The sequence below is a fragment of the Equus quagga genome, chromosome 15, assembly GCF_021613505.1.
Source record: "Equus quagga isolate Etosha38 chromosome 15, UCLA_HA_Equagga_1.0, whole genome shotgun sequence".
Taxonomy (NCBI): Eukaryota; Metazoa; Chordata; class Mammalia; order Perissodactyla; family Equidae; genus Equus; species Equus quagga.
This window is the reverse complement of record NC_060281.1, coordinates 25910828-25927751: the sequence shown is the minus strand read 5'-3', so window position 1 is coordinate 25927751 and position 16924 is coordinate 25910828. Positions and strand designations below refer to the sequence as shown.

At 37.8% G+C, this 16924-nt stretch overlaps 1 protein-coding gene across 1 annotated transcript in view; it reads right to left on the bottom strand.

Annotated features, from left to right (window-relative positions):
* BTBD9 (BTB domain containing 9) overlaps positions 1-16924 on the bottom strand; it is a 382599-nt gene that overhangs the window by 328739 nt on the left and 36936 nt on the right. Inside the window, exons 2-5 of the mRNA XM_046639501.1 lie at positions 16008-16219; positions 12280-12643; positions 10896-11160; positions 438-657 (exon numbers count right to left, since the gene is read on the bottom strand). Of these exons, the coding sequence (XP_046495457.1) occupies positions 438-657; positions 10896-11160; positions 12280-12643; positions 16008-16192 (1034 nt within the window). The 5' untranslated portion in view covers positions 16193-16219. The remainder of the gene's footprint in view (positions 1-437; positions 658-10895; positions 11161-12279; positions 12644-16007; positions 16220-16924) is intronic.

Sequence of the window (16924 nt, the reverse complement as noted above, 5' to 3'; positions counted from 1 at the left end):
TGTTTTGTGTGTGTGTGCATGATTATGCATAAACAAAAAAACACTGATTAGATATATATGAAGATTAATTGGTGGTGAGATTACCAGCAATTTTGATTTTCTTCTTTGTGCTTTTCTATATATTCTATGTTTTCCACAATAAACAAATATTTATTCTTTTTTTAAGCAGAAAAAAGCCAAAAATGTTGCTTATTTAAAGGAATATAATCTTTAACTCTTCCCCCTGAACTAAACTTCAAGAGAAATAGCAAGGTGATCACAAAGAAATAAACCATCAAATCTATAAAACCAAAGTAGATGACCACAAGTTAGGCCATGTCAATCAAACATAATATCAGTTTATCCTAGCAATATCAGTATAATAATATCCTATATTATTATATTATAGTATAATAATATCCTATAATAACATCATCCCAGTCATGCTAATAACTTACCGGCTATCCCGGTCCCACAGGAGTATCCGTATGTGATTGATAATGGACGGCTGACCTAGCTTAATCTCGATGCCAGAGCGGCAGTCATCATCAATTGGGTGCCTAGAAAATCCATGATCCAAATCATAATTCTGAGTATCTCCATCTAATAAGGCAGACTTCAGCTCCCCTTTTACAACCTGGGCTCCATACTTCATAGTTGCAATGTTTTCTTCTGGTACTACAGTTAAAAATAGAAAAAGCAAGGTTAATGGTTATTTATTAAATTATTTTCATTTAATAATTAATTTATTAATTAATGGTTACTTATTATTCTATATTTTGGGGGAAAAAATAAAATTCTAGCATTCTAGCTGACTCTAGTATACACCTCTAATTTAAAAACGGCAGACACAAGCATATGGAGCTAGAAGATAATGAAATGTCTATGAGGATTAAGATACCATCCACAACCCTATGAGGATTAAGATACCATTCAAGTTTAAATTTAATGACAGCATCACAGCCACAAAGTGCCTGGGACTAATATTATTAAGAAAAAGTTGATAATACTAGAAAAAACATGTACTAGGACAAACAAGTCAGCTCTGCTGAGTTCATCCTACTAGTATCTTTAATTTAACATCTACTAGACAAAAATAGCATGTAAGATGACCTGTACCTGTCTTCTGGACTGAGCACAACGTATAAAAGCAAAGCAGACAGGTCAGACAGCTGATAAAACAACAGAAAAAGAAAGGTTCCAATAAAGCAGAGCTGTTGGTCTACACGGATATGCTAAATCTATTCATCTAGCTAAAAAACAAGAATATGTTTAAAAGAAGGTATCTTTTTACTTCATTTGAGTATTTTTAAAAATGAAAATTCAGGGGGCTGGCCCCGTGGCCGAGTGGTTAAGTTCGCGCGCTCTGCTGCAGGCGGCCCAGTGTTTCGTCAGTTCGAATCCTGGGCGCAGACATGGCACTGCTCATCAGACCACGCTGAGGCAGCATCCCACATGCCACAACTAGAAGAACCCACAACGAAGAATACACAACTATGTACCGGGGGGCTTTGGGGAGAAAAAGGAAAAAATAAAATCTTTAAGAAAAAAAAAAAAATGAAAATTCAGACAATCTATCATCAAAATCAACACTACGGTTATAATTACGGCCCTTCCCCTCTCCAACACTAGATTTTATTAAGTGTCAGATGTTGCTGGGACTCTGAGGTCCCCTATGCAAATTTTGATTCACGGATCTGGAACCTCTGCTCCTGGTACTAACATTCTAAAACTGACACTCTTCATGGAAGGACAAGAGGCAGAATCAAGGATATGTTAAGAGCTTGAGCTTCAAAGTCAGAGTTTAAACAGCAGCTCCACCTTTAACGAGGTCACTTTGGGAAGTTACCTCCTCTGAACTTCAGTTTCTCAACAGGGCAATGTCTATCCCCCACGGGGTTTTTGTTTATTTGTTTTAAGGATTAAATGAGATGATGTTTGCAAAGCACACAGTAAGCTCTAAAAAAAAAAGACTGCGTTATTATTATGAAACATATTAAAAAGCACACAATAATAAGAGAACTAAGCAAATTTACAGACTGTAAATAAATGTTGAAGTCTCACATTACATATACATCTTGGCTATGTGATTTGAAGAGGAGGAAGTGTGTGAGCTATAATTAGGCTCTTAGGGAAAGGAGGTAAGTAATTCATCATTGCAGATTTCTTGGAAAATGTGGGTTTAAAAAAAAAATTTCAAATGAAGACAGGTAAAGAGAATGGCTCCAGAAAATGACAATAAATGCAGCTGTAAATGGGGGTTGGAGTGGGTTTAGTTAACTTGCAAAAGATTAAGGCAACTCAGAAAAAAACCAAAACAAAAGCCTGTCATGCTCAACTTCTTACCACCAGAAGCTTAAGCACTACAGATTTACAACTTCCTAAGTTCTACCAGCTCATGGTAATCACACATATTCTTCATATTTATTTTTCACTTACTCAACAAACCTTATTACTTCCTTTGACTTACTCCTCACAATAGTCCTTTGAGTGTAGTACTATTACACCCATTCGCAGATGGGGATGCGGGGGCAAAGAAAAGTTAAAGGGACTTTGTTGCCCAAGGTCATAACAGCCAGCAAGTAGCAGAGCTGCGATTAGAACCCAGGCAGTTCGTCTCCAGGGGTCCTGCTCTGCCCCCTCCCTCATGAAGGGTTTCTGATGGGAAAGCCATACTTTCCCCTCTTTCTAACTCCTTCCCTCTAAGGTTACCTAAGTCCCAGAGGAAAGAAACAGTCTGATATAGTTAAAAAAAAAAAAAAGAAAAATGTTGGACTTAAAGTGAGAAAACCTAAGTTTGAGACTCAGGCTCTACCATCCACTACCCTTGAGTGAAGTCTCTTAGTCTCTCTGAACTTGTGTTCTCATCTAAAAACAATACTACTTTGCCCAACCCACTCACAGGGTTACTGTAAAGATAACACTGCAAATAATATATGCTAATGTACTTTATAAGTATAAAGCACTCAGTAAGTCAAATAACATTTACTGAGGACTCATTCTGTACCAGGCACCACATGAGGCACTGGGAATACCCAGTGAACTAGACAGAGATAGGCCTGCCCTCCTGATGCCTCCAATCTAGAGGTGAAGCACTTATAAAGCAAGCAAGCAAACAAAAGCTTCTAATTTGTGCTTTTCAGGTATCAATGACATGCAACCACTTGGTAAAAAGAAAATTTGTTCCCTTATTGCTGGGTATAAAACGTGCTGGTCCAAAGTCTGTTGCTGCTAACCACTGGAACCATCTCCTCCAGTTTCGACACCACCAGTCAAGACCAAGCCAAGAAGGGGGAATTCAAGCTTTCAGATTTAGAAACTGCTGCTACCCTTTCATTTTCTCTGAATATACGATTCCTCACCTTTAAAACTTACCAGCTAGGAATAACACACTAGGCACAAGAGTTTCAAGTGACTGTAACTAAAAGTCTAAAATGGAAATGAAATTTCTACCACAAGTCTACATCTTCTTTTGAAGTTTATTTCGAGAGTACTTGAGAACTTTTCTAACTGTTCTTGATACAGATTCCCTCGAAGTATCTTTCACTTCAAAATGGGCAGCGTTTACACAAGTGGAAATTCTCTCATGGTAACTATAATCTGAGTATCTCACAGGATAAAAGCATAACTCCAAGTATTTTTTTTTTGGAAAATCTATAGTTAAATGATGAATTTAAGAGGAAAAGTGGCCCAGAAATAAACCCACACATCTATGGACAGCTAATTTTCGACAAGGGAGCCAAGAACATACCATGGAGAAAGGAAAGTCTCTTCAAAAAATGGTGCTGGGGAGCACCGCTTATCAAGCCATGCTGTGGGCAGGCATCCCACAAATAAAAGAGAGGAAGATGGGCACAGATGCTAGCTCAGGGCCCAGATTCCTCAGCAAAAGGAGGAGGATTGGCACAGATGCTAGCTCAGGGCCCAGATTCCTCAGCAAAAAGAGGAGGATTGGCACAGAGGTTAGCTCAGGGCTAAACTTCCTCAAAATAAATAAATAAATAAATAAATGGTGTTGAGAAAACTGGACAGCCACATACAAAAGAATGAAAGTAGACCATTATCTTACACCATACACAAAAATTAACTGAAAATGGATTAAAGACTTGAATGTAAGACCTGGAACCATGAAACTTTTGGAAGAAAACATAGGTAGTATTCAACATCAGTCTGAGCAGCATATTTTTAAGTACCATGTCTGACTACATCAAATTTAAAAGCTTCTGCACAGCAAAGGAAACCATCAACAAAACGAAAAGACAATCTAACAATTGGGAGAAAAGATATTTGCAAACCATATATCTGATAAAGGGTTAATATCCAAAATACAGAAAGAACTCATACATCTCAACAATAAAAAAAACTAACAACCCAATTAAAAAGTAGGCAAAAGATTTGAACAGATACTTCTTCAAAGAAGATATACAGATGGCCAACAGGCACATGAAAAGATATTCAACATCATCAACTATCAGGGAAATGTAAATCAAAACTACAATAAATATCACCTCACTCCCATCAGAATGGCTATAATTAACAAGACAGGAAACTGCAAGTGTTGAAGAGGATATGGAGAGAAAGGAACCCTCATACACTGCTGGTGGGAATGCAAACTGGTACAGCCACTATGGAAAACAGTATGGAGATTCTTCAAAAAAATAAGAATAGAACTACCATACGATCCAGCTATTCCACCGATGGGTATTTATTCAAAGAACATGAAAATACGAATGTGTAAAGACAGCTGAATGCTTAAAGACACATGTACCCCTATGTTCATCACAGCCTTATTCACAATAGCCAAGACTTGGAAGCAATCTAGGTATCCATCAAGGGATGAAAGGACAAAGAAGACGTGGTATATATACACAATGGAATGTAACTCAGCCATAAGAAATGATGAAATCCGGCTATTTGTGACAACATGGATGGACCTTGAGGGCATTTTGCTAAGCAAAATAAGTCAGAGGGAGAAAGTCAAACACCGTATGATCTCTCTCATAAGTAGAAGATAAAAACAACAACAAACAATCACATGGAGACAGAGATTGGATTGGTGGTTACCACAGGGGAAGGGGGGGAGGAAGGAGGGCAAAAGGGGTGATTATGCACACGTGTGTGGTGAAGGATTTCCACATCTTCCACACCTTTGGATGGTGAACAGGATGTAATCTACAAAGAAAGTGAAATATAACGATGTACACCTGAAATTTACATAACGTTCTAGACCAATGTTACTGCAATAAAACATTAAAAAAAATCTTTTTAGGAGAAAAAATGATCATAAGAAAATTCAAGCCATAGTAAAATAAATCATAAACATTCTTACTGCCTACATTTGTCTATTAGTAGAGAAAAGAGCTCTCAAAAAATATAGGGTAGTAGGGATTAAACAAGATAGTAGATAATAGTTTTCTTTACATTTTTAATTTTTGATGCATTTTACAAACATTAAGGAAAAAAGTTAAGCTTTTAAGTTCCACAGGCTAGTCAGAAACAAGCCAATTATTAGAAAGAAAAACCAAGGAGAAACGGAGCAGGAGCTGCCCCTTGCTACACAGTGCCAGAATGTGAGTGGTGCTGGGTTGATCGTCTTGTGTTTTTCTTTAATTGCTTTATGTTCTTTTTTTTTTTAAGATTGGCCCTGAGCTAACATCTGTTGCCAATTTTTTTTTAATTCTTCTTCTCCCCAAAGCCCCCCAGTACATAGTTGTAGGTCCTTCTAGTTCTACTATGTGGGATGCTGCCTCAGCATGGCTTGATGAGTAGTGCTAGGTATGTGCCCAGGATGCAAACTGGTGAAACTCTTGGCCGCCAAAGCAGAGTGTGCTAACTTAACCACTCAACCACAGGGTCAGCCCCCTTTCATTGCCTTCTGTTCTTAATCACCCCTTATTGAACTCTCCGTTACAGCTAGGCTGAGATGGTGTTCACCCTGATGGATCATTTGGATCCACACTTAGTTCTCTGCCCACTGCAATCTCTTTACCCATTCTGTCCCATAAATCATCTTCCATCCCCCCACTCGACTTCTCTGAAGATGCACAGATGCTCCCTTCCAACAAGTGTGCCATTACCAATGACTTCCACGACAACTCCTGTCTTACTTAACTTTCCTGTTATCTCCATCCTCTGCAGGCCTCCTTTCCATATCTGACAGTACTGGTTCTCAAACACCCACAAATAGAAACAGAATAACTCCGGCAGGAGACTCTTTCAAAGAGCACTAGTTATGTGAGTCAGATCAGCACTTTGGTTCCAGGGTGGGCACCGATATCACTTGCTAACTTTAGGCAAGTGATATACAAAGATCACAGAATGACAACATAGAATAAGAGCTTAATTGGACATTTACCCTATTTATTTGAAGAAGAAAAAACTCCTAAGCTGCCTTTTGTGTGCTAGTCACTGTGCTAGACTCAGTCCTCTATCACCTCACTGTCTAATGGAGACAAGAGTGCACATCAGACACGAAATGCCCCCACAGAGGAATACTCAGTAGAGAGAATTTGTGAACCCCCTAGTTTGCGGAATGAAGATACTATAAACTATAGTTGGGAAGACAGACATTAATAGAAGTCAAAGAGTTTTAAAAGTATTCAATGTTCATTTTTGTTATTACTGTTTTCATAGGATAGATGAGATAAATTTTAAATTGTAGTTCAGAAGTAAGGGATGGACTCAGTCAGTCACCCATTTACTTTGAAAAGTCTAGATTCAGGCACTGTGCAAGATGCTGGGAAACACAGGTGAAAAGACATACTTACGGTCCTCAAGTAGCTCACTCTAGATGAGTCTAGGCAGGAAAAGCAACAATTATAACATCACAATGCAAACTCCCTCACTCTGAGTTACTGGAAACTATGGGAATAGGTACGTGGTACCCTGTACCCACAGCACAGATTTAAATACACATTTATATATCAACCAATAATCTAACTTAGCAGGCCTATGTACAGACTGACTTTTACTCAATAAAGAAATCTTGAGGATGGAAGTTGTGATATGCTCCTGCTATAAACATGAAGAAACAAGAAATTACTGTTCTCTTTCCCAAAGTCTAAAACCGGAGACACACAAAACAAAGCATAACTCAGCCTGAAGAGAAAAAGCACTAAGTTTCAAGGCAGAAATAGCTCCACAGCTAAGACAAAACTAAACATTAAGGGAATGGTCAGAGTACAAGAAGTTCAAATACCCTAAGGAAAAAAAAAAAATGTCATAAAAAGTTAAGTCCTTTTCCCTAAGTGTATAGACAAATGCTCATCATTATATAAATATAAAACTAGTCTAAACCACCTTCCAAGACTAATCATCAGTGGTAAGTTAAAAACACCCTTTGGGTTCTCTTTAGTTTAGGGAGGAGGAAAATCACTGTAATTTGGTAAAAAGCCTCAGGATATGCAACTCTAAGAATTGAACCTTCTAGTAACCAATATTAATGAACCCAAAGAAAAACCATTAGTATCTGCGCCCCTAGTCCCAAGACAGAACTTCTCCACATTTCATGAAAAGTCCTGAAAGACACAGAACCTACACCCAGAGAAGAACAAAAACAAATTTGATCAGTAATTTCAAAATAACCAGAACTATCTTTCTAGATCATCAGCCCAGGAACAATTCTGAAATTTTAGACCCTTTTTTTCCTAACAGTGAAGAAATTTGATAAAAGAAAATGATATGAATGTTTGGATAACATTTACTTAGAAAATAACTAACCTACTTTGTAGGATCTGATAGGAAAGTCATATGCTTTCTTGGTATTTATATTATTTATTTTACTATTCATATAATTAAAAAGTCAGAAAAACAGCCTGCTATTTAATCTCTTCTCAAGTTTAGAAGTTAGATAAAAGATTCCCAAATATTTATGTAATCTTCTTGAGCTACCACTGAATTATTCCAAAATGAAGAATTTAACATTTATGAGCAATAACTACAGCAAGTATATCATTCCAGAACTAAGTGTATCTCAACTAGTTGATTACTCCCTTTCACAGTAATTTCATGGGATTGTAACAACCCAGGTCTGACACCTGTGCTGACAAGTGATAATTCCAAGCTAATGTCCAAAGCATCTCCCCACTCCTGCAGCAATGTCCCATGCCTATCCCTATAACGAATCCAGTTACAGGGCCCTACTAGCACCTCAAATCAAAACTGCGATGAGAAGGGGAAAAAAGGAGCTTATATAAGAGGAATCAATAATGAGGATTTAGAAAGTCTAAAATTGTATTACTCATCTTGTTAGCTCTCTCCCTTCCATCCTCCCACACTTTACCCAAGGCTGACCCTCAACTAGTACCATTCTCTAGCACCTCCAGTCTCTTTCCAGACCTCTCCAACCTGACCCCTCTAGCTACCATGCTATTTCTTTACTACTTTTCACTTCAATTCACACACCAAATGTATTTACTATCTTTTCAAACTCAGGGTCTAAATTCCCTGTTTAGCTAAGCTTCTATTCAGATTACTTACCAACTTATCACAATTCATATCTAAAAGTTTTCTCTCAATTCTCCTTCTTCCTGACCTCTCAGCATCACCAGATACCGCTGACCATCCTCTCCACACAAAGCTCTCCCCTCTGTTGGCTTCTGTAACCCTATCCCAGTTTTCTTCCTACCTCTCAAATTCCTCCTTTTCTGCCTTCAGCCCCCTGGCTATAGGTCTTCTCCAAGTCCCAGACTTTGACCTTTACTTTCCTTCTCTATACTCGAGCCCAGATTTCAACTCTTTTATCACCAGCTTTGACTGCTTCCTAAACACCAGTAACGTGCTTCCACTGCTATTAGACATTTCTCCTTGCATTCACTCACCAAGCGTCTGCTATATGCTATTCAGTGTGTAAAATGTTGAGGACCTAAAGATCAATAGTCCTTACAAAGATCATCTCTGCTTTCAAAGACCAAACACAAGTAAATAAAAATGTTTAAAACTGTGGCAATTCCTAGACAAACATACAGACATGAGGAAGAACACAAATAATGATAAAATAACATTGAGTTTATACCTATTATTTGCACACATTATTTCACTTAATTCTCCTAACAATACTAGGAGATATAAAACTGAAGGTAAAATTCCTTATTTAATCTAATACCAGGTCATACAACTAGTAAGCCACTAATTCAGGATTTGAAGTCAAATTTGGCTCCAAAACCTATGCTTTTTCTCCGATGCCCAGTGAAAAGAAGTCTAAATCTGATGAGTCAGGAGAGAAGTTCAGCCTAAGGACACCTATTTAAGATCAATCAATATTTCAAGAGAGCGTCTGAAGCCACGGTCAAGGAAAAGATCACTCAGGGAAATGACTAACACAAGACAGAACTTACAACTTAGAGGTCCTGGAACCCCTCAAACTCAGTAAGTCTAAAAACAAGCTCAGCATTTTCTTCAAAGACCTACTATATATTTCATTAATTCTAAGACACACATTTTTTCCAATTTTAACATTTCTGAAGTTGGGATACAGACGTGCTAGTGTGTCACGATTTAAAAAAATGCCATTTCCTTTCTTAGTGGTACATAAAACAACGGTGCCTCAGAATTTCTTGTTTCTTAGATTTGATAAAATAACTTCCTCCTAAACTTAATCCTCAAATAGACCTAATTTTTTAAAATAGTATCTCCTCTATACATCCATTGTTTTCCATTTTCCCTGCCACCTAGTCTAACGTCGTATCAATCATGCACAACTTAAATACCCCCCTCACTGGCCTCCCAGAATCCAGTTTTCCCCTCTTCCAAATCATCAAGTACAGTACCAGGGATCAAAGTGTCCTCATGCTTCTTCCCCTCTCCGAAATCAGCTTCTCACTGTGCATAAGCAAAATCCCACCGCAGTTTCAGACTTCCATGATTTCGCCTGAGCTGACCTTTGTAGATTTTCTTTGTTATTAATCAACATAAACCTTCTACTCTAGGCAAGCTCTTCTGTTCATGGTCCTTCAGATGCTCTAACCTCTGTCTCTTCACCTCACCAGTCCTCCCATCTGAAATGCAGCCCACCCTGATGCTATTCAAATCAAATGTCAAGGCTCACCTCAAGCTTCAAAACCTCCATGAACTCTCCCTCAATCATTCCAAGCCATGCCCTCTTGTGAGGTCACAGCATGGACCCATCTTGAGCACTGCTGCATTTAACTTTTCATAGGAGGATGTCTTATTTCCACAATGAAATGAAAAGGATCAAAGGCAGAGACTATATTTTGCACTTACACAGCATAGTTTAGTGGTTAATTATGAAGCCTCTGGAGCCTAACTACCTAGGTCTGAATCTAAGCTCTGCATCTTTCTGTGTGATCTTGGGCAAGTTACTTAACCTCTCTGTGCTTCAGTTTCCTCATGTGTAAAATGAAGCCATAATGGTACCAACCTCAAAGGGTTGCTATGAGACTTAAACGATCATGTAGTACTGTTATTGATACAAATAAGCACATGATAAGTGTTAATTGCTATAATTTTTATTAGCAAGAAAAATCACCACATAAGTGTTGGAAATGCTACATAAGTGTTAACTACTATTATTGCTATTTAGAATCTCTGTGTTCATGGTACCTAAAATATTAATAAGTACATAGCATGTACTCAGTATTGATTTGATGGAGGAAGGGAGGAAAGGTCTTAGCATGAGAAGAAGCTTTTCAGGAAGCTGTCTATTTTTGACATTCTAGGGAGCAGCTGGAGAAATTTCTCCAGGAACGGCAAGAAATGCCTATCTTGGAGTCTACAAAGGCTAGGCCATCTCAGGAGGAATTAACAGGAGAATGACAGGGAAAGGCATCCATGGCAGCAGAGCTGTAGGTTCCCAGACTCATATATACTATGTATACCTGCACCATAGTTTTGTAGCTGAGACTGTCATAAGATGCAAACGAAACTTCTTGGTGAGACTAGGATAAACAGGTACTTACTGAGCATGCCTCTGTAATTGAGGTCCATATCCCGGCTCTCTGACCGAACTTTAATGGCATCCAGAATGGCGTCAGGAGACAACAGTCCCGAAGGCCTTACAACATTCAGAAGCTCAGTGAGGCTCATCAGAGGTAAACGCACAGCCTGCATGATTTCAGCATGATTCTCCTTTGAATTGTGCTTACACCAGTTTAACAAGGCTAGGAAAATATCTTTTTCGGGAGCTGCAAATGAATCTCTTAATACGATGTTTAAAAGTGCTGTCTGAAAAGGATAAAAAGGAAAAATGTGAGTTATCATGGAGCTCAACCATGTGCATGATCAATTAGTAAAACCTTTCAGAACTGCAAGTACCACTTATATTTAAACAATTAGCTCTTTTTGACCATCTTCTTTCCTTAATCTTTGTGCCATATACTCTCTTGTATATTATGGTTGTATGAATAGCCATAGGCGTCTTATACCACTCCATCAAACATCTAGTCTTTCCAACACATCTGGCCCCATCTTTAATAAAATAACAAGAAGAAAAGTGGTAACATGAGGAGTTGTCCCTCCATACGGGTTCTTTAGGAGAATTTACATTTATAAATCAGTAGGATACATCTGGCATTTAAAATTCAAAATCTTTTGTTCTGCAGTATTACTGCACTATCATATTTTTGGTTTTCAGATTTCCAGACACCTCCAGCAACACTGGTGCAACCCTTAAAGACCCGTGCCTCTAAAAATTAAGTAGGATAATAAAAATCGTACTTTACAGTCAAACCAAGATATGCAGCTTTTCAAATAGGTTTTCTCATTTGAAATATTCAGGTCCTAGGAGGAACACAGAAGGGGGAAGGAGACAACCACCAGGGGTGAGAGAAAGATTCGAGCAAAATAGTTTTACTCTAGCTATTATACGATGTGCAAAACACATATTGTACACTGCATAATAGTGAATTTTGAGCCAGCAAAAAAAATAAAAGGGAGTGACTTAAAGACATCCAATGATGCACTTGATCTCCTTTATGAATTTTCCCTCTCGTAATAAGGAATTATTAATTGCATTCTCTGTCAGAGAAATACAAAATCGGAAAATAATATACACCACCACAAAGGAGCCTATTTCACTGTCAAGACATTGAAAACAACCACACAGCAGCACAGTCTCTTTTATACAGAGAATTTACCAGAAGAACCTTAAAAGCAAACAGAAGCAATCTGCCTCTCTCTTATATGATCCAGAGTCTCAGCAGCCAGAGGCAGGTGGCTAGACAGACAACCTCTTTCACACTGATGATTTTTATTGCTGTATTTTTAGTGAATTGCTATATTTCTACTGTAGAGATATAACTGAAACAATGCACGCCTGTAAACTACTTGTAGGCAATGACACACCTTAGAAAGGGAGAGGAAGCCTTCACTTGAGAGCACCTCCTGAGCATTTCTGTCCATAAACATGCAGCACATGCAAGTCAACTTGGGAAGGGAGTAGAGACTGGCCACATCGAAAGTCATACAGACATTCTGAATGTTAAGTATGGTGCAGAGATACTCAGAGGTAGAATCCTCCAGCTCCGGAAATCCATATTTATGAGCCAGGCTCAGAAAGTCCAGCAGCACCTCCTCCTTCTCATCTGTCAGCGTCGCCCGCCCGGTGTAGATGTATTTAAGCAGCATTGTAAATGCTTCCGCAGTGGTGTCCTGGAGAGGGATTTCTGCTTCAGGCTGAGATTCTCGCATTCCGCCATACAGTAATGCTCTGCGCATCAGAGAAGAAACGCATGAGGAAAACCTCAAATAGGATTTGCTACAAAATTATGAGAACAGTTATCAACATTATACAAACACGAATTTGTTTAACGATACAAAAATTCAGTGCATATCAAGAAATGCACACATCACTTTAAATAGTTCTCTAAAGAAAGTAAAAGAAATCATTTAAAAACTATTTTGAATTAATTCTATAAACAACTAGACTAATGAAATATCCTGAGAGCTCAAGATACGTAATAGATATTCATTAAATAGAAAGATGAAAGTGCTCTTTTGAGAGGAACAGTGAAATCAATACAAACATGTTAAAGGTCAACAAGGCAGTTTAAAAAGTAAAACTCTAGAAGAAAAGATATAATCAGATAAAAACAATTAAACATAATCAGGTGCCATTCTCCCGTCAGATTGGCAGAAATTAAAAAGCCTGTTAATATTTAACACTACAAAAGCAATGGAAAAACAGGTTTTCTCATGCCCTGCTTTGAGAGTATAAATGGGGACTTCTTTTTGGAAAGTAATTTAAGTAATATCTATTTAAATCTAAACTGTGCCTATCCTTCAACTCAGTAATCTCACTTTTAGAACTCAATTCTAGAGAAATAATTCAGCAAGGTAAAGATAAATCTATAAGAATATATACAGGAACAATGGAAACATTGGAAAAAATCTTAAATGTCCATCAACAGGAACATGGTTGAAAAAACTGTGATATACACATTTTATGCAGCCATAAAGCCAGAAAGATTAAGGGAGATCAATATATACTGTCTTGTAAAGATATCTAGGATATAGTTAGTGAGTAAGTCAAGTGGAAGATTCATATGTGTTGCATGGAAAAAAGTGTATACCGCATACTTATATGTGTAGGCACACAGATGTATATATAGATATATCCACCTATATTAAGAAAAATCAAGGGGAAATTCATATTAAACTGTTAACAGTGATTGTCTCCGGAGAATAGGAGTAGATGGCTGAGACGGAAGGACTTTCATTTGTTACTTTATAAATTAAAAATGAAATAGGTGATGGTATTATGAATGATTTCACTTTTATTTCTGTCTTTGAGTATTTTTCAGATTAAAAAAAAACCCTACATTATTGCTTATCTGCTCATCTAAAAAATGAGAACTGGACAATCCAGTCAGGTAATGAATTTGAATTTCTATCTCTATTAATCTAGGAGGAATAATATGAACCAATTAAACCTCCAATCTATGAGGAAATAAGGGTGGCCCTGAGGAGAAGAGTGCAGAAAAGGAAGAGTAAAGAGTGATAAAGAAAACGTGTGAAACTGAGAGCAAGAGAATCCAGATAAATACCATGGATCACACTGGATTGGGAGTAGATCTTGGCGGGATTTTAAAGTCATGGCTGGATGCCCTCTGAATTGATAAGAATCTCCAAGGGTGTTTTGAGCAGAGTATAACCCAATGAAGAGGTATGCTCGGAATATTGGGAATCTTTCGTGGATGGTTTCAGCTATTTCCTTGAGGCCAGCAAGAATGCCAGGTCCTGGGGAAGGGTGGGAGGAGTTCCAGGCAGGTGTGGAGGGAACCCTTGAAATGCTAGTCCTGCTCTGAGACTTTGAGGAACAGGGGGAATCTTTTTTTGCCCCCTTGTTCTCTTGCTCTCAGTTTCACACGTTTTCTTTATCACTCTTTACTCTTCCTTTTCTGCACTCCTAAGTGTTGTCATAGAGCCTATCAACTCCAGAATAAAGACAAGCTAACTGTACAGGAGGGAACTTTCCACAAGGTGGGGACTCAGACTTAGAGTTCCAGTGCAGCCTCATAAACCACTTTAAAGCACTGAGAATCTGTCTAAGGCAGCACTGGTAATGACTTTGAGGTTAGCCTAATGAGACATCAGTTATTATAAAGCTTCACTATCCACAAAGAGAGACGATGAACAAGGTCGATAAGTGAGGGAAGTATATTCCATTCACTCAGTATGATCTTCAAATTTCTAAAAGTATTTGAATTTCTTTTAAGAATATACTGATCACCTAAAAGATACCCACATACAGCTGTTTCTAATTATTTTTGAAAGAGGGTAAAGTATCTAATATTAACAAATATTAAACATAAGGCCAAAAAGTTCCGACTTAATAAAGAATGGACTCTTAAAAAACACTTTAATAGTAATGAGTAGACCAAAAGTAAGAAAAGGGAAAGAAACAGAAAAGAAAAAGCAAGCAGAGGACAGAGGCTGGTAACAAACAATGACTAGACCAGGACCAGCTGCCTTGGTAGCTAGCAATGACCACTAGCAAGGGGAATGGGAGAGTGGTAGCTAGAACCTTCAATGGACTCCTCTCTTTTCTAAGCTCCTAGCTTCACTTCACTATGTACAAGATGGAACATTCTAAAAATGTTTATACAGTACTGTAAGAGCTCTGGCTGAACAGTAAATATTTCCAAGAGACACCCTTTACTACAATGTGTGTCTCTAGGTATTGCTGTGTTGCTATCTCAGTTAATTCTAATTGTAAAGATCCGATTACAGTTAGAAGGTAACTGAAATTTTCTCTACCACTGACATCTCAATTTTTAGATTAAGTTTCCCAGGCAAATCCATGATTCTATGGATATGCACTCTATGGATTTATCAAAGATAAATTATCAGTCTAATATTGCAGTCATGAGTCCATGTTAGCTAACATTAGGTAAAATGTGGAGCAATTAGAGCTCAGTTTAACATTTATAACCTTGGAAATTAAGGGTTTGAATAAAACGATAGCTACATGTAAGTAGGATTTTTACATTAGTTAATACACAAACATCTTGTGTAGTTTTAGTTCTAATATAACTATGAAACAGCCTCAGTAAATACTTAAGTTTCCTTTAATTTAGGGTTGTCAAACTGCAAGCCTTAGGGACAGATCTGCTGCATCATCTACAGGTCCTGGACCTCAGGAGTCTGAAACTAAAAGGTACACATGCTCATTAGCAAGTCCAGAGGTCAATCTACCTATACAACCAGACACCTATCTACCAATAAGTCAGTATACTAAGTTCCATTAGTCATCAGCTGTAAGGAGAAGCCAAAGGCAAGAAAGACTCAGCCTCAGAAATATTCCTGAGACCTTGAGAAATGGTTGATGTAGGCATAGAATGGGTGATCTAGCCCAGGACACCTTCTAACCCTATAATTCCAAGACAGCTCCTGAAGGAAAAGGGGATTTTCAAAAAATAACAAAAAGTCTACAAAGATGAAATGCTTATAGATGTTGAATGGAAGGATTGCTAGAATTTATTGTTATGTTTTGTTACATATTTTTCATAGAGTAGAAAATACCAGTGTTTTCTACAAATGACTTGAATCTTCAAAAAGTATTACACACTTACCGAAAATATTGGCACCTCGCTGCTAAAATTACCCTGTGGGCAGGAAAACGTTTCTTTTCCACAACAAATGTGACGTCGCCATATTCTTCCCCAATCAACAAGGCACCAATATGTTCAGACAAAATGTGCACATGATCAATTTCCCCCACTGCAGTAAAGGGGCGAAGGGGGTGGCTGTTACTCATCTTGTAGAAGAGACGATAGTCGCTGATCTATTACATAGAGAAGGGATGAGAGTTAGTGGTGGGAGGAGAGTATACTTAGAAAAATCACATACCATAAACATAGCTAAGTAAAACTTTAAAATACTTAAAAAAAAATCACACGAGAGATTTCATCATTACTGATATCTTTATTAACCCAATCATTCTGGGAAGCAATTCAGCCTGCTTCCATTAACTCCTCTACCTTCACTGCCTCATTACACTAGGAAGGCAAAAACGCAAGTCTTCAAACACAAACAGCACTTGGAGCCATCACAATCTAGAAAACTGCACCCATATATGGTCCCTTATTTCTCAGTACCTCAGGAAAAGGAAAATCAACAACTGGAATTCCTCTTGTAGCACAGATAGATTTTCAAAGGTTGGGTATAGCTAATTAAACCCAGTAGAAAAGTCCTTTGGGCACAGATCTGGACCTAAATCACAAATAGAATAAACTAAATCATCAGATTTCAAATAATTTCAGAGGTTTTGGTCTGAAACCATCTTAAATATTTTATAAAAAATTATAATCTTCTGGAGTCACAAAAATAACTTGACATTTATTAACAAAACTTTCTAGTAAGCACCCTAACCCCCTTCAAAAAAAAGAATAACCCCAATATTTTTCTCCAAACTGTAACTTCCAGTCCAAACTTGCAGCTCTGATGATCAGGTTGCCTGTGTTTACCAGAATATCATTACATTTTATCT